The following is a 26,385-nucleotide window of genomic DNA, read 5'->3' as shown; positions in this document are numbered from 1 at the left end:
CCTGAGGGCTAGCAAGTCACGAGTGGATACAATACACAGCGCTTCCTGTAATTAACAAATAGGACCAGTTTGGGGCCGTTAGGGCACAGATATAGGGATAGCTCCACCACACATGACAATCCTGTCATCATTCACTCACTCTCATGCTTTTCCAAACCCATTGAAATCCATGCAATGAAAGTAAGTGTGATCCAATATTGTTTTGGACAACATTGACTTTTATTGCATGGACAAAAAAAAAAAAAAAGTTAAAAATGTAAAAAGAAAAATCATTTTGTGTTCCACAGAAGACGGTCAGACAGGTTTGAAACAAAATGCGGATGAATAATTGATGGCAGAATTGTCAGTTTGGCTGAAATTTAAGAAAGGAGAAGCAACCCTGAGCTGATTAAAATCTCTAAATGATACGCTGATCAGCCAGATCTACCAGTTACAGTACAACAACTCCAGCGGTCATGTGCTTCTTGTATCTTTGGTCAAGGATCATGTACAGAGGAAACAGCAGAAAAATACAATCATAGCAGAAGATGCATATATGAACCGATAAGGCTGTAAAAGCAAACAGTAAAGTGGCATTATCAGCACATTCTTCTGTTTGCACATGCACTGAATCATATCTTCTAAGGCCGCCTGCCAAGATTCTTTGCTGTCAATAAAGACTTAGTAGCTTTATGCGTCGGCCTGTATTTCCTAAAGCACTTTGCACCATGACTGAATGAATATAACTATATATATATATATATGAAAAGGTGAAATACCCTATCCTGCAGGAAAATGTGAAGAAACAAAAGCAGCAGCAAAAAATGAACAAAAAACATATAACAAATACTTGAGATGGAACCTGCCACAAGCACCATCTGTATATGTATGAAAAGCAGGAAAGTGTTCCGTGATGATGCTCGTGTGCGAGTTACTGATATTTTAATGTCTGGTAGATGTCTAAGAACCTCGATAATGGAATGTGATCGAGTAAAAGTATCAAACATACTCCACCTAACAGCAAAAACATAACATCTCAACAAATGTAGAGTGAATCTCTGCATTCGCTAAAATGGTTACGCTTGTCACCAGACCCCTTGTGCGACGAGGAATTTCGCCAACACGTTACAAATAGGGTACATAAATCATGTAATAATACTTGAACAAACCTTTCTTTGAAATGAACTATTGGTGAATGAACTAATCAAGCTAGCACGAGCTACGACTGGAGTCAGAGCGAGTCATGTGAATAATGGCCACCTTAACTACATGTTTAAACAAGTTTGATAGTCATTTGATTGGCTGCACAAAGTATTTTACCCTAATCTTTAGACTTAAATAAATGCGAGAGAATGACAATTTGACAAACTATTAAACAATGTTCTTAACAAACCGGCAGATGTGAACGTAAAGCAAATGTTGTGAAGGCACTATTATGATTTCAAATCATGCCTGATTAGTTTATTTAAAGTCGGTGGAGGGTTTGGCCCATTACATTCTTTGTAAAAGAAATAACCTGATTTCATTTATCGGAAAGTCTTAAAGGGATAGTTGACCCCAAAATGAAAATTGAATGTTTATCTGCTTACCCCCAGTGCATTCAACCTGTAGGTGTGTTTGTTTCTTCAGTAGAACACAAATGAAGATTTTTAACTTCAACCGTTGCTGTGGGCCAGTCATTTAATGCTTGTGAATGGGTAACAATTCTATGAGAGCAAAAAAAAACATGTTAGACAACATGTACAAAGAGCCCTGTGGGTCATCATGACACATTGATAACTTAAGACACAAAAGAATCAGTTTGTGTGTGAAATTGAGCCGTATTTATATATTTTTTTTTACCTCAAATACAACGCTATATCCACCAGTCTGGAGTGCGCTTCACTTCAGGTAAGGTCAATATGCACGCTCTGGCGTTGTGTACGAGATTCACTTCTGGCGTTGACGTAAACTACACCAGATCACGTATACCGGAAGTGATGTCTTTACACATACACGACACCAGAGTGTGTATATTGACCTTATCGGAAGTGACACGCGCTCCAGGCGTTTGGATATAGTGTTGTATTTGATCACAATCATCAAATCTGATCGTTTTGTGTCTTAAGATATCGATGTGTCATTATGAGCACAATCTTTGTGCATAATCTTTGGGCTCTTTGTGCATGTTGTCTAAGCATGTTTTTTTTGCCATTTACATGCATTATATAATTGGCCCACAGCAACGGTTGGAGTTAAAAATCTCCATTTGTGTTCTACTAAAGAAACAAACACACCTACATATTGGATGCACTGGGGGTAAGCAGATAAACATCACATTTTCACTTTTGGGTGAACTATCCCTTTAAAACATGAACTAACATACTACAACACTAAAAAACTCCAGTCACAGCTAAGAACATTGCTAGTTTTTGATTAGATCATAGCTATTCAAAAGTAAGTATTAGTTCAGGTATTAGTAAATGATTTCTTATGGCAAAGTATTGCCGGAATTTCTTTAGCTACTGACAGTGAAGGGTACCATGAACTCTTAAGAGTGGGATGGGAAATACAAGAGTAGTGCTATCAGTAGTGTCTGATGCTAGAAGAAGAAGGTTCTTTAAAGTGCGCCAGAACATCCAGGTTCAAATAAACAGATTAAGGAATGTGTCTGCACTGCGTCTGCCTCTAGAAACAAACCTCCTCTGCTTTTGAGATGGTTTAGAAAAAAACAAATCCAAAAAGTAAAAAATAAGCATACAGTTTGCATATGCTGGCCACTCTCTCTCTCTCAATAAAAAAACAAACAAACTCTAAACTTTATACATCTAATATATATATATATAATATATGTGTAGTACCAACTTATATCTTCATAAAATGATCATGAATATATAATAACATTTCTTAAAGCTAACGTGCAAATTTCAATCAGCGTAACAGGTAGAAAGCATCATAGAAAAGTTGTTTTGAGCGAATGTTCTTGTAGGCAGCTAGATGACTGGGTGTGATCCACCTCCCCGGCCTGTTTCAGCAGGGACTTTTGGTTTGAATGGTCCTCATCGTCTAGGTTTTGTCCCAAAAAACAACTTCTGGGTGGCGACATGAGCTGCATAGTCTCGCTTTGAGGAAGCAACGGAGTGGAGGTGAGCAACCCAACCCGACAGAGGTCCATCGGGCTCAGCGGGGCCTCCAAGCCTGTGCTATCTAAAATAGTCCTGGAGCCAGGAGTGTCTTTGGAGTATGGCAAAGTGCCTGTAATGGGACTTAAAGGTTCCTTTGCGCAGTGCAAGTTCTCAGGTAGGGGGCCATCTGAGCCCTGTCTGCAGGACTGAGCGTTTTCCTGCATTCTGAAGTTGAGTGTGATTTGGTTGTCAGAGTTCTTTGAGCTTAAAGGTGTGTCCGGCATCTCCATGCTCTTTGATGGGATGGGGTTGGCTATAGCTTTCTCCTTCTGTTCGGTGCCACTCATGTGGGCTTTCTTTACCCTGGGCCTGTAATCTTTCTGGAAAGGCCTGCAGAGAGGGAAAAATGGGATGCGGGAGGCAAACAGTGACCCGAGTGAGCCCAGCTTCATCTGGCTTTGACTCAGGAACAGCCTACGCATGTCCACCGGCAGTTTGTCCAGTTGTCTTCCCACTTGGACAGGGCTTGGGAATAGAGTTCCCTGACAAGCTCTATAACAGTATCTGAAAAATTAACACAGTTAAGAGTTAACAAAGTAAACAAGTATACAGTAACAAAGCACTTACAAATCATTTGCAAAGTATTAGTAAATAGTTAATGGTTTATAAACTGTATATAGTCTTTTAATTTATTTACTACAAAAGGGAGTTCTTTATTCATTGTCACTGTAATTAACAAAGTGTTATTGTTAAATTAGCTCATATGTAAAGAGTTATACAAGTTAAATTAACCATAAATAGTTTTCCTTTAAGATTAGGTCACAGAAAATCAGAAAATGTCATTAAGTACTTTAAGCCAACCTTTATTAGACATTCACTGCATTCATATTCAGTGTTCCTTAAAATTAACACCAAAAAATTAAACACACACTCTGGATTGGACACGTTGGGTTTCCATGTTTTATGGGGGCTATCCATAGAAATGATGATTTTTATACTGTACAAACTGTACATTCTGTCCCCTACCCCTAACTGATGTATTTTAACAATCTTATCTAATGAGTATTTGTATTAATTTCATATTGACACCATTATGTTATTTAATTGTTTAAGTGGTTTTGTTTAGTTTTGGGGATAGGCTTTATGTATGGCATAACATTTGAATAAACTCTAAATACTAATGCAATTAATGTCCAAAAAAAGGTTTGCTTAAAGCACTTAATGACATTTTCAGATATTCTGTGACGTAATCTAAAGTGAGAACTATTAATAAGTTGTTAAAGCATTATCTAACTCTTTATATATGAGCTAATTAAACAATAATAATTAGTTAATTACAGTGACAATGAATGAAGAACTCACTGTTTGTATATGGTCTATTAATGTATTAACTACGAATTATTAATTAACTATAAACTAGTAGTTTGAAAATAACTATTACTGTATACTTAATATATCTGTCATCAGCATAAACACAATTAAACTTAAATGGTTAGCTCAAATAATTTGAATTAGATCAAAATACTAACAACAGGGCATATTTGTGTTGAGAAATACCTGGGAAGAAGAGCGGCAACAGGTGTGACAACACACAGCAGGTAGAATGTAGGATCTCCCAGCAGCCTCTGCATGGTCCAGTATGTGTTGGAAGGAGAGAAACAGGTAGGGCAGGAGGCGTTGTAGCACAGGACTACAGTGAAGAAGAGAGCTATACTGAAGCCAATCGATACCCAGTTCATCCATGTCTGTGAAATAATTAAAGACAATCAAGGCTTAGTTAACCAAGAGCTGCTAAATTGCTTATATATTGTACCGCGACTCAAAATGAGAACCAATCTAAAAACGTTTCATACATTATTCACATTGTTATTAGTGAGGATGAAGAAATGCAAGAACACCGGATCAAATGGGTTTCTGGTTATTTCGATGACACGATTCAGTCTCTACACCATGTACTGCAGATAACAGGAAACATTTTTTGACAAAATTAAAACATGTAGTGTGCATGGTGCTTGGTGTAGCAAGAGTAAAGCTGGTTGTTTCAAATCATGAAATGCATCACGTTACGGAACTAAAAAGCAAAAATCCACATGCAACGACCTTCTGATGAGTACATGGCTTCCACACTGACCTCACCTCAAATGACCTGAAAGGAGTTTCACTCACGCTCTCTAGTACATGTGTTTATTTCCCCAGGCAGCATGTGGAACGATGAACCTGCCAGACCGACTATTGGAAACGTTTACTCTCTACTTGAGCCATTTACTGTGAAGAACGGCCTCTTTCACACCAGAAGCCATCATCGTGTCCGGAAAGACAGTGAAGCTGCAGAGGACATTTTTCACGCACCGAAACTTGTCAGCTAAAAATTTACAGCTCCGGTGTAATGGAAAAAGCTCTAATCCAATTCGCTCTCATAAATCTAAAACAGCGACTCGTGAATAGAGGGGAAAATAGAGGAGAAGCAGGTATGGGCTGCACACATATATAAATGCAGTTCGCAATACACCAGAGGACATGCATCGGTAAAATCAACTATTAGCTTTGGCCACCCTGTGTGTGTCGGCCATGTATACGCCACCGTGGTGAGCGAGAGAGACGAGCACAGCGGGCTGAACTCAGGCTGCCTGCATGGGCTGTCAGGCTGATGTATGGCCCCTGATGGTGCAGTATCTCCCGGTTCAAACCAATCATGGAGGCTCCCTGCATAAATGTCTCTGGCCGTGTCAGCATCATCCTGGTCTTCCTTGCTACGGTGTTCGGCCTCATTTCATACTCAGAAAAAGTAAGAAAAGCCTTGCTTTCTCTTACCCCTCGGACATGTGCGCGGGATGGGTTTTTGATTTCAAAAGCTGAAGCACTTTATCATTTCCAATCCCTCAGGTGGATCGTACACAAGACAAATATATACTCATACATATAGTGGCACCCTAATGGATTGTTTTAGACTAAGTTTAAAGGGATAGTTCAACAAAAAATGAAAATTTGATGTTTATCTGCATCCAAGATGTAGGTGTCTTTGTTTCTTTAGTAGAACACAAACAAAGATTTTTGTGTATTTCTATGAGAGTAAAAAACACACAGACATACAAATCCATATTCAACCCTGTGCCTTGTGGCACATTGATGTCTTAAGACACGAAACAATCGGTTTCTGCGAAAACCCGAACAGTATTTATGGCATTTTTTCACCTCATATCAGATGAATATCATCTAATATTCCCAACCCCATTACTTCCATCCATCCATCCAGATGGATTATACATATACATATATATATATATATATATATATATACACATATACACATATACATATATATATACACATATACATATACATATATATATATATACACATATACATATACATATATATATATATATATATATATATATATATTCCTCATTAGTGCCTGCACAGATAGGTTGAATGAGTTGAATCTATGTAAATATATCTATGAAAAAACACCATAAATACTGTTCGGCTTCTCGCAGAAACCGATTGTTTCATGTCTTAAGACATCAATGTATCATCACGAGCCACAGTGTTTAATATGGATTCGTATGTGCTTTTTACTCTCATAGTGGCTCTCATAGAAAACACCCCATGGATATGCATTATACAAGCAATGGCTGGAGTTAAGTCTTCATTTGTGTTCTACTGAAGAAACAAACAAACCTACATCTTGGATGCCCTGGGGGTAAGCAGATAAACATCACATTTTCCTTTTTGGGTGAACGATCCCTTTAAGCAACAATGACAAATATGAAAATGACAAATTCAGTAAATTCAGTATTAGCTACTGTTTTGCCTATTAAATCAAATGCATTAAAGTTGAGGATCTTTTGAACAAATTAAATAAAAACGGTATGTCCAAAAAAAAAAAAAAAAAAAAAAAAAAAAAAAAAAAAAGTACAATAAAATAAGGCTGGGAAATGTACATCAATATACGAAAAAACAACATTTACCTACTTGCATGCAGGGACTTCGATTCTAACTGACTGCATACCGGTAAACAACCTGTTTCCCAACGTTTTTTCAGTCATGGCACCCTTTTTAACAATTTTAACAATTTTGTGGCACCCCCTCGCATACGTTACACTAGAGGTGTAATGGTACAGATGGCTCACGGGTCGGTTTGTATAACGTTTTAGGTTCACGGTTTCAGTACGGTTCGGTATTTGCTATGTTCAGAGAATAAAGGACTAATAAAAATAAAGAAAATAAGAACAAATAACTTGAATACAAGCAGCAGCACGAATAAATACTATTGAGCAAAGATACTGATAAAATGAACAATGTTTTTCAGGTTTTTTAAAGTAGGTCTAACATTAGCTTTTAGGTAGAGAAATTGAATAAATAATCAAATGTAAAATAACTGCATATTTAACTGTTTAAATTAAAGATTAATCCTTATTAGACTTACACAAGCTATTCAATCAAAAGCAGTGAGTGATGTCCTTATCTTTTCTTTGACATTAAAAAGAGGAAAGTTTGCTGCCCCTTTAAGACCTAATATAGGGATATGCGTCGTCTTTCTGTGAGTGCAGAGACAGATCTACACACAGTGCGCGTGCTCTCATTCGTGTCTTCTGGCGAATATATCCCGGGTGATGACGGCGAAATGACTGGTCATACAGCAGCAATCGCATGCATTAAACGTAGTTTATAAAAAGAGATCGTTTTGCCCGTTTTTCTTTTATTATCGCTGTTGCAGGCCTATCACTGAGGAGCCATATTAAAGATGCGTCATCATCAGATGTGAGATGAACCGCGGTGCAAGTGCGTACTGACACCTTTTAGACGGCACCCCCGCTCATGTCAGACGGCACCCCGGTTGGGAAACGCTGAAATAGACATTGATATGATTGACAACAGACTTCACTACTCTTATCTGCATTCTTGCAAATGATGTTTAGGATTAGAAACAGAATAAACAGGCTTAACCAGAGACACTCAAAAATCTAAACTAGCCAACAACCATCTTTACACTGCAAAAAGTGTACAGAAAAACCATGAAGACTGAGTGAGCTTCAAGGTTTTAGCCACTGGATTACACCATCCAATTACATTTTAGATTTTATTAAAAATCACTTACCCAGGTTTTGGTTTCAATGCCCAAGTGCAGCAAAATGGTGAAGAGTGCCAAGGTGGTGATGGGAGTTCCCCACGTAAACAAATCCACATCAGAGTCAACGTAAGCCTGCAAAAATATGACATTCAGACAACACTGTTACTTACTTGTAGACTTGATTTTAAATATTTTAACATCATAATCTGGATTGCATTTAAAATCCAGCACTTCAATTTTAAATACTGTACTAGAATGTTTGGTAACACTTAAAGCTTTAATGTATAATGCACAAAAGCAGTCATCATAATCTACATTGTAATGCATTCTACCTTTTCATAAATAATTGTAACCAAAATTAAAAATGCATTATAATATTTGCAGATTACTTGTTACATCTGGAATTGGTTGCTTGCAATGTGTTTTAATACATTATACTTTCTAGAGGTGTACCAATGAATAGATAAGCATTATAATTGTGATTACAATTATTCATGAGATCTTACAATGCACACAAGGCGCATTACAAGGAATAATTAATGTTTTACATTTTTTTTTATAATGCATTATAAATAAAGGCTTTAGCATTACCAATCTCAAGCAAGGAGTTGGCATGGACATGTTGGCAAAGGCACTAAATAATCAAAACTTGATTATTTAGTGCATTTGATACACAAAACTTACAAAGTAAGGGATGAAGAAACATATGAGGCTTTGGTAGAAGGCATCAATCATGTTCATCCAGAACATGTAGGGTTTATATTCCTGTAAAAGAAATGGGAGACAATCAGGTGCGGGCAAAAACTATTCCACGATTCCAGACGACTGAGTTTTATTGTAATGTTATTAGATGCTCCACTAATGGAGTCATAGAACGTAAAGAAATGGTTTGTGAATAAATCTAAATAAAGGAAGACCTCTGCAGAGGCATATTGTTAGCAAAGCAGAGGCAACCGCAGCAGTTTAATCTTCCCAGGTTGCACAATTTCAGCACTCTGAGGATGATTAGTGGTTTTTTATAAAATGTTTGCTCTTGCTCGTGCTGTTTTCCCCCTCATGAAACTCGGCACAGAATAAAAGACCCATTTTGAAACGGGTCAGCAAAAAACAATCAAAGCAATAACTGTGGCAACCGTTGCATGGGTAATATACTTCATCTGCTTATAGAGGAACTGCTGATGCTGCAAACCGGGGGCAACTCATGTGTGAATACATGTGGCAAAACGCTGTTCATGGGTTTTTATTTACCATTTACATTACACTTTCAATAGTCTCTTCAGTCGCAATTATAATTCCATTTATGCTATTCACGGATGGTGTAATTATATTCCGGCGGTACCTCTGAGTTCTGTCCATTCATGTAGAGCTGCGGCAACTCCTGCAGGGTTTCTGCTGACACATCTTTGTCCAGGGTGCCGGTGATGAGCTGAGGGAAGGCGGAGAACATCAGGTTGAAGAAGATCAGATACCACTGATCAACCATGGCTGACCCAGAGAACCCACAGTAGAACTGATACCAGAAGATGAGGGCAACAAACATCTAGAGAGAGAAAGAGACAATAGAGGAGAAACAGGGTAAGAAAAAGACAAAAAAGGTCTGCAGCTGTTGCCTCATTACAAGTCATGCATCTTCATTACGTCAGGGACGTTTCTAGGACCTTTCCAAGAATAGATCTTCATTAATCAAAGGTTATATGAAGAACAGACAACAACATTTAAGAGCTCCTTATGAATCTCCTGATATGTTTTCCTCTGTCTCAATTCATGCCGTTCGACCGCGTGACGTCACATGGTCAGAGACCCCTCCCACGACTGTTGATTGACAGCAGTGCCCTGAGCAGGCTCATCACAGTCCGCCATTTTTAATACGCTAGAGAATAATGGCATCTAAGCGATTGTGGTGTTCTGTTCTTGGGTGTAATAATGAACACAGCGGTCATTCTGATGTTCCTAAACCCGAACCGCTGAAGACGCAGTGGCTGAGTTTTGTTTTCGAAGGGAACATTACCCTGATCAATGTCAATGCTTTCATGTTTGCGCCACGCAAATCATTTCTCACCAGAATACTTTATAACCGAGGGTTAGTATAAAGCAGGTTTTGCTAAGAAGCTGCTCCTGAACAAAGATCTGTACCAGCTCTTCGTGTTCCTGCTGCACCTCCAGAAGAAGTAAGTGTAGTTTGAAACGAGTGAACGTTTCACAATGAATGCAGATCAAGTTTACAGGGTAAGTTAAACTATGGCATGCTTTCTATGTATGACATTCTCAATATAATTCATAATCCCACATTTATAATGAACAACGCGTTATGGTTATTGTTTTATTACAAACTGTGTACGCTGGTTTTAAAGTTGACATGGACGTGGTAACACTAAGCTTAATTATGTAGATGATTTATAACGGGTGTCTGATACTGTCGTGTTGTAACAGTAATTACAATGCATAGATAATGTTACGCATCACTGACAAACCGACATTAACAGAAAAAAAAACTTTTGTTTTGGCATTAGCTGTAACATCAATCTGTCAATGAACTAACGTATACATCAGTAAACACATAGCATTTGTATCTCAGTATGCTAACTTTTTCCCTCTACTGTTGTCTAGGCAACGCGCCCACGCGGCCCACAGAACAGAGGGGCGGGGTGAGCCAAGCTCATTATCATTTAAAGCCGTATGCACTCAAATGACTTGGTGAAAACAGAACTGTTTTTGACCAGGTAAAATTAGCATTTTCTTACAATACTAATGAGAATTTTTAATCAAAGTTTTCATTTAGACACTAAAGAATCATATTAACTTGTACAAAAATGGCATTACATGATCCCTTGAAGTATAATAGCTGAAGTACAGGGTATCTGTAAGTTTAAACAGTGATACTTTAAGGCATTAAGATGTTCAGAAAAACTTTATGAATTGTGATTAGGGCTGAGTGGTATAGGGATTTTTATTTTATGTTAGATTTTTAACATTTTAATCATTTTGCAGGATTCACAAACACCCAGTAAACTGTGTACTTGACCGTCAACCCTACAACTAATTTCTTCCTTTTATATCACTTGTAGCACTCATTCTCACATTAATAAAATATTTCTAACATAAAATCAATAATTCATTCCCATATATCCATTTATTAGGTAATTAGCCATGTAATAAGCAGGATATTATACAGCAAGCCGGTCATCATCGCAAAATAAACCTCATTCAGGATGCCACTGATCACCATGTCCGAGTTTATTTTGCAATAGTAATAAGCTTATATATTATCTCCGCCATTTAGTTCTTCAGATCCATTTGCAGTAGATCAATCTATCTATTTAAGATAATTAATCAGGAAATGAGCAAACTTCTGGGTCTCACCGCATTTTTGTAGAAGAAGTAGAGGATCATGTTGGCGAGACGAGAGTAACACCAGTGGCCATGAACCAAGAGCAGCTTCTGCAGGTAACGAAACCGTGGCAGGGCAAAGTCACTGGCCATTACCGCCTATAAACACAAAATGAACAGAACAGTAAATGTTAATAAAGGTTTGACAACATTTATACCCACAATGTCAAATACTTATATATGCAAGTAATCTTTAGCATGATTACAGAGTGGGAAAATGTTTTAAATATACAGTTTCCTTATTCTGATGTTACATGTTTGCCCAATGAATTAAAGTGTTCAAACAAATTCTTATAAAATGGATTTTGATGACATCTGCCTTCAGGCCCAAGATCCATCATGTGAGACACACAAACAAAGTGGCACGGCATCCATACACATTCACAAGACAAAAGATTAACATCAGCCTGGTGAAAAAACACTTGTAAGGATATTTTTGCATAAAAGAATTATGAAAAGCCTTCCTGGCTGTGGAATCTGGTGAAACCGATCCTCCGTCCATCACCCATCTATTCTTTATGATATGTTTTCGACAGCTGCACGCGTCAGGCAGTTAACATGTCATCTATCAGCGTGACAGATACTGCCTTGTCGCTTCTAATGGCATTTGGGATTTTAATCAGTCACAATTGGTCTGACAGCACCATCAGCCATGTTCTCCACCCTCACTGTCATTCTCTCAAAATCAAGAAAGTATAAAAAAAGCAGGTGAGACCAGTTATTACCCTGCTGTGTTTGGTACATTATGTCTATGGGACAGTCATAAAAAAGATTCTCATTAGGGTTGTTTATACTGAATGCTGGCCTCAATGAGATCTCGGAAAAGAAGAGCACTTTGGCACACAGCGGAGAGTGGCGCCTCATTGCGTCCAGATCTTTCTCTGAATTAATTAATCTGGATGAGAGAAGGTGTCAAACATATGAGCTCATGGCGGTTTCACGTCTCTCTTCTCACCTCATCAGGATGTAGATTCTGTAGGCTTGCCACTGAGAACGGGGCTGAGGGGGGTGGGTAAGTGTTTTGTGGGCAAAGTTGAGATTTTCTGAGAAACCAGAATGAGATTTGCTGTTCCCAGAGACGGACAAGTGGAGGGCTCTTTATAAATGAACCGCTGAAGCAGCCATATGCTGCATATTACCGGAAAAAAAAACAGCCTGCTGCCACTGCAATACAGTGCATTTAGGTTAACTGCCGTTAAGAAAAGGCATGGGTCAATAATATATCAGTGGTAGAGACAAGTTAATGATAATGTTCTAAGGCAGTGGTTCTCTACCGGTTCTGCTTCATAAATCAAATGGAAAGTTAATACAGCAGTAAAAAAATATATATATCAAAATATCCTAAATACTGATGTACTGATAGTGACTGATAGTGATACTGATGAATATTGAACTGTGCACTTCACATCACATTCCTGCAGATCTTTTTAACATCTAGCATTTTTTCCAAACTTTAGTGTATTTTGCTATCCTATCCTGAATCACAATATGTAAGCACAACAGTGTTTGTCAGATTTGTCAAACACATAAAATCCCATTACTGGTAGTTATAGTCCTTATTTAGCAACTTAGAAAAAACAAAAATGTATGTAAAAATACTCAATAACACGGTTAACTGCACCTTAACATTTGCATTTAGGGGACCTGCGACTCATAATTGGGTTGTGAACCACCAGTTGAGAACCACTGGTGTAAGGCACCATTTATCAACTCACTTCATATCTTGGCCAAAACATCTTCATAAAACATGAATTATGTATATTCGTTTTTCTGGCGCATTAACTCTGCAGTCCTGCTTTGCGATGCTCATTCCTCTTGTACTCTACACTTAAGGCAGAGCCTAAACTGTACTCACACTGCATGCTCTATATTTAGCAAGAATGCAGTCATCTCCCTGTTCTCTTTCAAACAGCATCACTTCTTTTTAGTTTCTCCTCACCTGCATGCCCTCCTGTCCGGAGATCCCCACCCCTACATCAGCCACTTGGATCATACTAACATCATTAGCTCCGTCACCTAGGATGAATGAGAAAAAGAGAGACAAATAAAGGGGGAGTTAGATGGGTAAAGGATTCATTAATTCCAGTTCACTTTGCACAATGTCAGCCTGCATTAATGCAAACATTGCATCTGCAGCAAAGTGCTCTGCTGGCAGAAATAAACAACATAAATTAAACGCAAAAGAGCCCAGAAGCAAGCTGTGGTTTCTGAAATTAACCACAATGACATTAACAGGGAGACATGACTTTACATCAATGTCACCTTTTACTCACCTTTAGCCTGAAAAATGCTTACTAAGTCAAATTACACATAGAACCAAAGTATAAGGGGATGGTCATGCTAAATCTTGCATTAATCAGGTTAAGCGTGGTGAAGCCTGAGCTGCAAATTCATAATTTCAAATATTTTCAAAAAAATAAAATATTTTGGGGTCTTATTCTATATTAGACTGGATAAACCCAGCCTGATCTGCCGGCAATTTGATTTTACCCTGCAGCTCAGTCTGGAAACCCATACATTCATTTCTACTGCTTGTGTTGCACTTTTGCGGTAACCAATCTCAAACTGGCTTATCCACCTGGCAAGCTATTGGCGGGTTTAACGCTATGACCGATAGCGAAATGATGGGTCGTTGCCCATTGATCACGCCTCTTGTGGTCTGATTGGTTGAAAGACTACCCAATTGCGTACAGAGTCATTCAAACAATGCCAGTCGATCATGCCTCTTGCCTAAACTGTATCAGTTAACAGAAACTGTGACATTTCATAAAAATAACAGAGCAGATTCCCCCGACCAATGTTTAATTTTAAATTCAGCTTCTGGTGATAGCTAGATAAATTCAATATGATACTTTTACGTTTTAAAGCACACAAACTTCAATTAAGCACTATTTAAACTAAGCAAAGCACAGTTAAACTAATAAACTGAAACTTCAAGAAAATGGTACAAATGACACAAATGTTGGCTCAAAGATTTCAGACAATTTTAATGGTTATATAGCTTTAAGCCGTGTTAGCCAGATGTGTTTGTTTGTTAGTTTGAAATTATGAACAAGCACTAATAAAAAATTCAAAGTCAGAACGGCCTGAAGGACTGAATTTTTCAGAATATCTGATCACAGTAAAAACAGTTGATCATGGGTTTAAAATAAAATGATAAAAAAGGCTAGTCATGCAGCTTTGTCAATATATATATATATATATATATATATATATATATTAGTATTAAATTATAATTCAAATAAAGTGTGAACACCACTATTATAAAGATGAAAATAAAGATGTGGCCTTTTTAAAATAAAACAAACAAGAACACAGTTACACAATTATGAACTATATTGACATGTGAATCTTTTTAATGGTGAGGCAGAGTATACACCTAATATATTTCTTAAAAGATGTTTGTCTTGGACCTTTGAATCTACCTCGAGGTGTTTTTTAAAATCATCCTCCGCTGCCCGAGGCATAAGGCGCAGTACTGACTTGACCCCAAGCTATCATCAAAAGCTGACTTTCAAACTATAAAGCTAGCAGGCTTTGAAGTATATAGAAAAGTAAAAGCCCGCTGAGACCGTCAGTCGCCTTTGTCTAAACTGAAACAAACAAGCATGGCAGCCAAATTCAACAAGACCACCTTTATTTGAACTACACCAAACAAAGCAAACATGAGAGAGACATTCTTCGCGTGAGAACCGGCAACATCTGCTGTGAACGTGTCTGTACACCACAAATGCTCGTTCATTAGAGACCAGGCTCTGATTCATTCTCTAATGAAGTCTGTCAATTTCGAAGGCAAAGGAGTTTATTTACAGCACTGCTGAGGGTCGTTTCAGCACTCTCGCTCTCATTTTCATCCAAAATGACAGTGCTCATTCTACGCTCCTTTCTTTTCATGAGGCATAAATTAATTACAAAATCTTTAAGGCAGGGGGTGACCTGAGGTAACGCGCTCTTCCTGCAGGCAGGTGGCTCAGTCTTGATGCACCTTGCATCGCTCTCTCTCTCTTTCTCCCTAAAGCCATCTGGATAATTAGCCAGAGTGCTGCGTAGGCTTGTAAATGTGGCATTCTGCACCGGGGAAAGGACAGACACGTGCTGTCCAGTCACAACTGAAATGTTTACTTGGCAACATTGGGTACCATTAATCTCCAAATTCAACTTGCCAAGCAAAAAGTAACAGAACAACAAAAAGAAACATTAATAAAAAAGAACATCTATGTTACCCATTCTGTGCCTCTTACAAAGAAAGAACCATTTTGCTTTAAGGGACAGTTCAACCAAAAATGATTTTCAAACCCGTATGATTTCCTTTTTTTCTGTTGAACTCAAATGAACATATTTTGTACTGGTCATGCTCTTCCATACAATTAAAGTGAACGGAGACTGAAGCTTTGAAGCTTCAAAAAGAATGCAAACATTTTATAAAAGTTGTCAGATCAGTCCGATGCATCAACCAAATTTTGCACTCATGGCTGGTTAGGATAAAAACTGTTCATAACATAGAAAATATCACGTTGATGTAAAAAAGGGCATGGTGTAATCACAACAAATTGTTCACTGTCATTAAAAAGTTTGGGCTTGGTAATATTTTGTATTGTTTTTTTTTTTTAAAAGAAGTCTATTATGCGCACCAAAGCTGCATTTGATAAAAAATACAGCAAAAACAGTAACATTGAAAAATAATATTACAATTTAACCCCTTAACTTAAGTGAAAATGCACTATCCAAACTTAAATGGCTGTAATTTGGAAAGAAATATGGATAAAATATGGAACTTTGAGACTCCAACGATGTTTGTCAAGACTAGAAAAGGTTAAAATAACGGTTTCCTATTTTGCAATATATTTAAAGCTGCAGTCCGTAACTTTTTGCACTCTAGTGGTTAATAAACAGAACTGCATGCATCTTGCGGAAGAACAGCCGGAGCTACTTCTCTCTATTTATGTCTATGGCGGATCACGCAGGGACTGTGCTCCTCCGCAGTGGTACCATACCAGTCTGGCCTGAAATAGTCCCAATATAAACAATTATTCTAAGTGTACCATAATGATTCAGGGTAAGACAAAAACACGGTTGGGAAAATGGCTTCATGTTGTACATTCGCATTATATAATTTCTGTAAATCTTGAACACAAAAACAGTTACGGACAGCAGCTTTAAAAATGTAATCGATTTCTGTGTAAATTCAGCTTTGGCATTACTCCACTCTTCAGTGTCACATTATCCTTCCAAAATAATTCTAATATGATAATATTTTTTTATTAAAGTTGAAAACAATTGTGCTGCTTACTATTTTTGTGGATGTTTTTTCCCCTCAGGATTATTTGAGAAATAGAATGTTTAAAATAGAAATATTTTGTAACATCATTAATGGGGTTGAAATACACAGCTCTGAAAAACATTTCATAAACTACTTTAATGGTGCTTTTGTGACCTTTCTGGAGCTTTCAAAGCTTCAGTCTCTATTTGATTTATGTAATTGCATGGAAAAGAGTATGGAGACATTTTCTGGGCTTGGAACAACATAAGGGTAAGTAAATGATGGCATCTTCAATTCTGGGTAAGCTATTCCTTTAAATCACCAGCGTTTGTGCTGTGGAACACAATGATGTTTGTTTGTGTGTATTGTCTTAGTTTGCAGTTGTGTGATGTTTTGTTTAGGCACTGTACCATAGCCACCGGTTGTCATCCACATTCCATTGATTGTTTTTTTTAATGCATTTTCCTGTACATTTCTGTTAAAATATCACTTCCATCCCAGAAGAGTCACCAAATATGGAACCTTGAAACTCTGACCTTTTCCGACGATATGCATTTGGTCAAGATTAGAAAAGATTAAGATTATGAAGTAGTTCAAATAAATTGTTTAATATGAAACATGAAACAGCCCACTAGGGGAAGAGCCTGCTAGAAGAAATTTAAGCACTGTTTCCATGGAAACACAATGTCCGCTTTCACAGGATGAATTTTTTAGTTTGTAAGCTTTCGAATGATACCTAATTTATGATGATTAATAAAATATAGGTTATGAAAAAAGTCAATTAAAATAAGAGCGCTAAGCATCCCACCTGTGGGACGGTGACGGTTAAAAGAAAGTCCTGGCTAATTCAAGCTTTATAATAGCAGTAGTTATAGCTCTGTTTTTGAAGTCCATAAAATGCAGCTGTCTGTCAAATAACATGCTTCACACGGCTCTGGGTGGCTAATAAAGCCCTTCTGAAGCTAACTGATGTTTTTGTGTAAGAAAATATCCATATTTAAAACTTTATAAAAGTAAAGTTCCGGCCGATCTCCTTCCATTGTAAGCCGTGGTGGTTAAGTGTTTTTCAGTCACAAGATAGCGCCAGGGCGTCAACGACAGCAGAGTCTAGCGATAAGCATATAAGTAGTACCAGTCAAGATAACTCGTAGTACTCGGATGAGCAGTGTGTTATTCAACTTTGGCAGTTGTTATCTGGGAATAACATACCGCTGGAATGCGCAATTGACCAATCAGAATCCAGTATTTCACAGAGCCGTGTAATATACCGTTAAAAACCCACTTGAGATGAAGCAGTTGCAAAAAACACTAGACAGGAGAGAATCGTAAAAGTGACCAATACAATCCTTAACTTACCTATTGCCAAAGTCATGACCTTGAGCTTGTTGCGCACCAACTTGACCACCATGCTCTTCTGCAGGGGCGTCGAGCGACAGCATAGAACGGACCGGCAACTTCGAGCCACCGCCAGGAACTTGTCCTCCAAACTCTTGTCCAGTGCGTAGGCCAAGGTCCGTCCGTCGATCACCAGCCCTAGCCGATGCACCAGGAATGGGCTGGAGTGGCCAGAGGAAGCCGGCGAACACACTGGAGAAGAGAAATGGATGCCAGCATAGTCTCTATCTGGTCGAGGGTTGCAAAGGAACTTGGCCTGAATGTAGTGTAGACTGTTCTCCAACAATACAGCACAGGTCTCCTGGTAAGAGTCCACATTCAGACACAATGAAGATCTCAAAAGGGTAACACAACATCTAACAAACAGATAACTTTACAAAAAAAGATGACTCTGCTAAGAAATGCAACTTACAATTATGACAGAAATCATATAGGCCTAACAAATGTATTGTACCAAATCAACCATAATCAAAAAAGAAAATGTTTACATTGTTCCAAACCTGTATGGAGTGACTTTCTTCTGTGAAACCAAAAAAAAAACCTTCTTTTTTTTACTTTAATGGTAATCCAAACTGTTTGATTACCATTATTCTTCATTCTTTTGTGTTCCACTGATGAAAGAATGTCATACAGGTTTGAAACCATATGAGGGTGAGTAAAAGATGACAACATTTTTCATTTTTGGGTGGACTGTCCCTTTAAGCATGGAGAAAGTTATGACTAATGCAATGAGTCTGTGATTAAGACATTCCTACAGTATATGACAACTCTTTGCCTGTGTGTTTTTTCAAAACAAAACTCATGTATGAGTCACGTGTTCTCTAAGAAGACAAAATTAACCATCACGAGAGCTCATTCAAGTCAGTCCAGCTGCTGTTGACCTGCCCACATTGACACTATATGAGAACTGAACAGAGCTGGAAGACGACATTGTTTTCCCCAGAACGACTTTACAGCCGAATCATTTTATTTTCATTTTAACACTGAACCTGGTTTGAAACTATCTGGATTGTAAAAAGCACTATATAAATAAAGCTGACATGACTTGTGTGGTGGGAAAACATCAACAGTCTAATAGTGGACAAAGTCATGCAGGAGAATATGGATATACTTTGGTACATGGGTGTTTTTTCAACTATAGACACTTTTTGCCCTTTAGGTCTAGAGGACAAATTATGAACATTTTAAAGTTTACAAAATGTGTCTACTAACAACATCCAACAGTGAATAATTACCATATGAATCAAAGAAAAATTCTGTTATTTTTCTGAATTAACAAATCCTATTTTTTTATGCATTTTGCTCATGATATTATGTTGAAGAAATTGCATTTTATGGAATAAAATAGCCATTTTTTATCTAACATAGGTTAATTTTATAGATAATAGTGTTAGTATCTAAAATAAATAAAAATATACAAAATATATTTTAATTAGTATTTGACTATTGGTATGGTAGCCTTGACAAGTCAGACCCACATCAAGATGTTTGGTCTGGAAACTCACCATAGACAGGACTCAATCTGAGGGGCGGGATAAACGGTTGTCTTTCAAACTCCCTCTGCACGCGATAGGATAGCGCTACAACCAACCAGAGCAACGAAGGTGAAGCAGAGCTCGTTGGTAGATTAAACTTTCGCCATATCCGGTCAGCAACAAATCTCAGAACACATCTTCCCTTTTTACGAATGACTTCAGTGCCGTTCTTTGTTCTTTTCTCAGAGAAAAGCTTAACTCCAAGTCTTCCAGAGTCGCGGTCAAAGCTGATTATAAAGACTTATAAAGATTATAAAGACGTTCGCCAGCTTCTGTGTTTACTAGAAGCACACAAGCGCAACTCGGCCGTCATTATGTTAAGCCCTGCCCACCAACTCTATACACGATGTGATTGGCCTGACCAGAGTTTGGTTTTTACAGCTTAGACGTGCATTGAGAGTTGCTAGACGACACTCGCGGCAGATTAGATTTGCTTCCGCAAGGGTGCGTCTAGATTTCTAGGCTACCGGTATGGATTTTTGATTGTGGAAAAAGATATCCTAGAGAGCACGGTGGCTGATATAAAGACAATATGTGATACTACCTTTAAACGAAAAAGTGTGAAAAATCACATGCTCCAATTAAATTTATATTTCACAAATTATTTACTAAATTAGAAATAAATTATTTGAAAATGAACCAATATAAACAAAAAACCCAATTCTAAAATCTTAATATATATTATTGTTTGCAAATAAAGATTTTGTTACAAGCATGACTAAAAAGAAAGCAAACACTGTAACTAACAGTGTACTCTTAAATACGGTAAATAAAGAAATAGCACTACGTCCACTAGAGGGCGCCTATTTAAAACAAAGGCGTAGTTTGATGATGCCAAGTTTGAGCGCAGCATCTTGGGACATGTGGTCTACACCTTACAGCCGGTGGAAAATAGGACTCGGGCAGAAATCATGTTCATGGACGCGATTATTAACATTACTGTAGTATGAAGCAGAGCAGGACCAAGTGGTGAGGAGCCAAGCACGGCCGCTGTAGCGATTGTTAATGAGATGAACAACACACGGCTCGCGAGCAGCAGGACTTTTATTATGATGGGACACAGTCACCGGCGCCATTTCCGCTTTTCTGGTCATGAGTATGAGGTAACGCAGCTCTGTTTATCATATTAGATACATTTAAGTGTATTTAAAATTATGTTATGACGTTACCCTGTGTGTTAGCTCAGCAGCTGCTGTGACATGTTCACACTGCCAAGAGTAAAGCGCTTCTGCAGAATAAAACCGAGGGTAACGAAGATATGATGCAATTGAGAGGCGACTCCCTCAGACGTCCCGTCTCCTTAGTTAAAATAGTAATTTTCTCACAATTTACAATAGCTGGAAACGTTTAGGATATTAAGTACTCAACTGAACAAAACGCATAACACTGGCCTAGTGGTTTTTGGGTATTTTACTGCAAAAACACTACATAGTGTACCTTTAAATATCCATTATATCCATCATTTATTAGACAGAACAGTTAAACAAAGACAGCGCTGATCTACTTGCGCTTTTTATTTTTACATTTCAATTTTTTGCATACTTAAAGTTTACAAAAAGACATTTGACCTTCAAATAAAGTAATTTTTGAGAAAAGCAATACAATTGTATAGCAATAAAAACAAACAAATATATAAATGAATAACTAGCCCCTGGGAGATTAAAGTGCACATAGTGGAATAAACACCCATATGGAATAGATGAGTGGAGAAAAAATAAATAAAATAAAAATACAATAGTGGTAGAAATGGAACTATGGTTTGTTTTTTCAACTGGCAGAATCAGGGCTATAGGTTATGGGCAATACCTTCAGACATTTCTCTCATTCCTGGTAGCAAAAAGGCAAAGCGAGAACAATAATCAAATCAGAGAATGAATAATTAAATACAAGATCAAACATAAACTTCTCTTGAGATAAAATAGAATTATAAAAAGACTTTCAACCCCTAGTGAGAACTGATAGTAAACATTGCAGGAATAGTTGCAGGCGGTACTGGGCAGCGTTCCTAAAATTTGTCAGCTGTAGTGGGCAGTCAGAGTAGTTGGACTTTTCCATAAATTAATTATTTCGAACATTTAAAATTTCAATGAATCAGTTCACAAATATTAATTTAGTGATTCTCTGAAGTCAAAACAGATGTCCTTTTGTGGCCCTCAACTTTTATATTTTTGAGAGATATGGATTCTGATTAAACGCTTAACTAAAGAAATACTCAACAGATGCGAGAGTAGGGCCCATAAGAAGAGACGTTGGGTGTACCTGTGAGTCAGCATTAAGAGTGATTATCTCCTCCTCTGGGTCCAGTAGTTTGCAGGCGTAAGCAATGTTGATGGCTGTCTCTTGTTTATCTCCTGTCAGAACCCAGATCTGAAGGCCAGCTTTTCTCAGAGAGGCGATAGTCTCAGGGACCCCATCCTGAAGCCGGTCCTCAATCCCTGTTGCTCCTATAGAAAAAGGCGGAAAGAAAGGTTTTATGCATATAGCTACTTGTGTATGGCACTAACTAACTTGTGTTTTGAACAAGCGGCAACCTTCCGGCCTCTCTCTGAATCCAACACGGAAGAGCCTAAACTAAAGAAAACCTACGGGGGTCATCACGGACACTTAAGCCGCGTTTCCACCGCTGGAACTTTACCCAGGAACCAGGAACTTTGGGGTGGTACTCAGTGTGTTTTGACCGCAGGAACCAGGGTCTAAATGAAGTTCCGGGTAAATATTTCCCCCTCCAAACGGTCCTGCTCGCGAGGTAGTACTTTTTCAAAGTTCAGGAACTTTCGAGGGCGGGACTTGGACGCTGATCATGCTGATTGGTTTAGCTCACGCAGCATTTTATTTCAACCGTCATTTTTAAAAGTCTTTTGCAAGGTTTGTTCTGCGTTCAGTAAATATCAGTCTTGCTCTCTGTCTGGCGCGCGTTCGTCTCAGCCATCTCACGTTCAATATCCGTAGCCGATAATAAGCAAAAGTGATTACTGGCCGTCACTGACTTGGAGGAGCAGTCGCGCGCAGTCCTACATCACCGGACTAATTTGACTAATCTTCACGGAACTTTAGATCGCGGTGGAAACGCACAGTTTCAGGTCTGGGGGGAGAAAAGTTCCTGTAAAAAAAAGTTCCTGGTACAAATTGTTCCGGTAATTTTGGTGGAAACGGGGCTTTAGTCCATTGTTTTATAGTCTACTATGGTTTTGAATCCTGAGATGTGCCTTAACATTGGGTGTGAATTAGGAACTATTAGTATTTTTACCTAGAAGTTGGAGGTTGGTCTCTAGTCGTAATGCAGACTCAAATAGCAGCTCCTCCCTCTTCTGTATGGCTGTCTCGGCCTCCAGGTGGCACTGTAGCCAACTGGCATACTCCTCTTTACTGAGAACCTGGACCAAACAAAAACTATCATCACATCACTGATAGAGGTGTAACATCAGCTCAATGATGTTTTATAAATATAATTTGCATTAAACAAGTCTGGATAACAGAGGTTGCCAAACTGTAGCACTGTATAAAAATAAAAAAACAATTTGAAGAGAAAAAAGAGAGACAAGGACGCAATAAGGTACTCTGGCTGCTGGCTAAAAAAACAAACAGGTGGGAAAAAATAAATAAAACTAGCACAATAAGAGGATTGTTAAACTTTAAGCAGCTTCATTTATGTATGATTTCACACTTAATTGTGTGAAAAATAATTGTACACAAGCTGTTCAAAGCTTTCCTTCTGTTGAACTATTTAGCAACAGTGAAGCATGCCAGAAAAAAATGGTCATACTTTTATTAAAACATAGGAAGTGTCAAAACTTAGCAGGGAATTAGTGACTAAGAAATGGAGAGAAAGAAGTTACATGTTTTGTTGGTCAAAAGTCTATGACAGCAAAAATCTGTAGGTACTCGGGAGAATGTGAAAGCAATGAAAAATGTTGGGGGACAAAAACAACAATACATCTTATCACATCATCACATCACATCACAATCAGACTCTCACAAAGAGCTCAAGAAACAAGTCAGAGAAGAGAGTAAGAGCATATAGTACAATCCATGAGATAAGAAGAGAACAAAAGATGAGAGAAAGGGTTGTTGATCTGTTCGCACTTTGGGAAACAGCATGCATGAACGCGTTGGTCTATGTGGTTTACAGGGACTCTCCATAGGCGTAATGGTTTTTATACTGTACAAACCGTATTTTCTATCCCCTTACACTGCCCCTACCCCTAAACCTACCCATCACAGGAAACATTCTGCATTTTTACTTTCTCAAAAAAACATCATATAGTATGTTTTTAAAGCTATTTGAAATATGAGGACATTTGAAATGTCCTCAAAGACCACATTTATAGTGTAATACCCATGTAGTTATACAAATGTGTCCTCATAAACCACATAAACAGGCTCTCTCTCACACACACACACACACACACACACACACACACACACACACACACACACACACACACACACACACACACACACACACACACACACACACACACACACACACACACACACACACACACACACACACACACACACACACACACACACACACACACACACACACACACACACACACACACACACACAAATATGCCCAAATTAAGGTAATTCAAAAGTATATATTTCATTAACCACTGATTCACATATTCTCATTTAGTAGATTTTATGTACATCAAATGCATTATGTTTTTTGTGTGTGTTTTGTATATAATTAATTGTTCTTTAAATGCAATTATCTAATTATTAATAAGAGTCAGTGTTACCTTTTTGGCAATACACAGCGTTCTGAGGCCATCTGCAGCATAAAGATTTAAGTAGTTTTGAGTTTTATACAAAAATTTCCTTTGTTGCTTTCCTTTGCAATCATCTGCAAAACAAAAACAAAGAAAAACAAAAAAAGAGAATTAGGCAATTCATCAGAATATTCTAACATTTAGAGTACAATTTATTGAACTAATAATTCTAGGTTGGTTCTCTTTGTTGCCATTGGCTTCCTCAACAAGTGTTTTGACAGAATGCTCCATAGTCAGATTATCCGGTCAACCTGAGGTTTTATCGCTCCTACGTTATTGCTCAGTGCATTGCCTCCTGGCAGGAAGAGCAGAACAAACTGTTTGGGATGAACACTTCCCAATATGGAGGACTGTCAGCCAAGACGAGGGGGTGAGTGCCAAACCTCACATTTTCACCGAATGATTCATCACCACCCCTGCAACTGTGGGACGAATGGACCTGTTTTTCCAGAGACTGATGCACTCACTATTATATGCATTGGGTATTAAAATGCTTTTAATTCTATAGATAGACTAAATCCCCATAGCATGCCCTTACATGAACCTCCAAAGAATGAAAAGAAAAAACGAAATCAATGTCATCAAAATAAGCCACAGTGTTGAAAGGCGAAATTTTAACTAGTGACATAAATGGAGTGGTATCACAAAACAAAGAGTGTGGACAACCTATGAAACTAAGTTTAAATGTTTCATGAACTGGCTTTTTTAATATTTGTATACTGTCGTCTGAGGTCAACTAATGACGTTTGTGTGGTTTTTACATTTAAAAAAATCATAACTAATAAGTGATAGGGTATTTTCTACACTGGTTTTGAGGCTTTGATGGGCGTGCTGCACTGGAGACTTTGAAGTAAACGCCCATGGCTAGGATTGGATAAGATTTGGATATATGAACTTCAGCTCCTCTGTCAGTTCAGTTCACATGAGGGAGGGATTGTTTTGAAAGCGGCAACCGGAATGATTCTCTCGATCACAGGGCTTGTTTCTTTTTTCTCATCCACCCGCGATTGATTGGAATATTATTTTTGTATTACTTGGCCCACCAGATCGGTGGATATAAGCACGAACCACCCGCACACACGCATGCCCGCACGTTTTGGTAGTGCGTCTGGAAAACACATATCCCCGGGACTACTATTACATATAAAATTACTCACATAAGTGTGTTGCACCATTTCTGTCAGATCCAATATAGAAGGCACAGCATTGTGTTTTAATCTCAATGTCTGCAAATCCAGCTCGACCTGACACTTGTTTACAAACGATTCCGCAGTGAAATGAAGCAAACACGCATACAATGTCTTCCCCACGTGAGCTGGATCTTCATTAAAAATAAATGAAGTATCACACATTCCTAATATTATGATCTGAAGGAAGCTTATGCAGCGACTGTTCTTCCACAATATCTAGCTAGCTTCTTCGGCATGCTTATTGCTACTGGCTAACAAGATCCGAACAGCTCCATGAGTCGTTGGGCGGGGCTACTGAATTAGACGTGCTTATGATTCTGTAGAGGCGGTGTTTAGCAACAGATGACGTCAAGATGCGAACACGATCGTTTGATTGGCCTGGTGTCTATGAAAGCTTTTCTTTGACAAATAATTATGTTGAGCTCTGAAACTTACAGGATATTCTTATATTACCATGACCTTTTCTATATCAAAAGCTCAAAGGAAAGTTGATTTCTCAATTCATCACCCCTTTAATACTTTAATACAGTATAAGCAAAAGTAAGTGATGCTTCCAAGCACTATTAAATGACATTAAGTGTTTCTCCAAACACTCCTGCAGATGTTAACACATTGGACTTTCAAAACTAACAAAAAAACAAAAAACAAAAAAAAACTAATCTTCACCTTTAAAAAAAGCACCT

General features: G+C 38.0%; 1 protein-coding gene across 2 annotated transcripts in view; it reads right to left on the bottom strand.

The window, feature by feature from the left end:
* Positions 1-2,034: 2,034 nt before the first annotated feature.
* atp10a (ATPase phospholipid transporting 10A) overlaps positions 2,035-26,385 on the bottom strand; it is a 73,064-nt gene continuing 48,713 nt past the window's right edge. For both annotated transcript variants that reach the window (XM_067459968.1, XM_067459969.1), the window contains exons 11-21: positions 24,483-24,586; positions 22,982-23,108; positions 21,994-22,178; positions 18,161-18,500; positions 13,484-13,560; positions 11,518-11,643; positions 9,497-9,697; positions 8,842-8,922; positions 8,185-8,289; positions 4,641-4,828; positions 2,035-3,647 (exon numbers count right to left, since the gene is read on the bottom strand). In XM_067459968.1, coding sequence (XP_067316069.1) covers positions 2,912-3,647; positions 4,641-4,828; positions 8,185-8,289; positions 8,842-8,922; positions 9,497-9,697; positions 11,518-11,643; positions 13,484-13,560; positions 18,161-18,500; positions 21,994-22,178; positions 22,982-23,108; positions 24,483-24,586 — 2,270 coding nt within the window. In that variant the 3' untranslated portion in view covers positions 2,035-2,911. The remainder of the gene's footprint in view (positions 3,648-4,640; positions 4,829-8,184; positions 8,290-8,841; positions 8,923-9,496; positions 9,698-11,517; positions 11,644-13,483; positions 13,561-18,160; positions 18,501-21,993; positions 22,179-22,981; positions 23,109-24,482; positions 24,587-26,385) is intronic.

This window comes from Pseudorasbora parva, chromosome 12, assembly GCF_024679245.1.
Source record: "Pseudorasbora parva isolate DD20220531a chromosome 12, ASM2467924v1, whole genome shotgun sequence".
Taxonomy (NCBI): Eukaryota; Metazoa; Chordata; class Actinopteri; order Cypriniformes; family Gobionidae; genus Pseudorasbora; species Pseudorasbora parva.
Note: the sequence above shows the minus strand (reverse complement) of the source record. Positions and strands in the feature narration are given on the sequence as shown.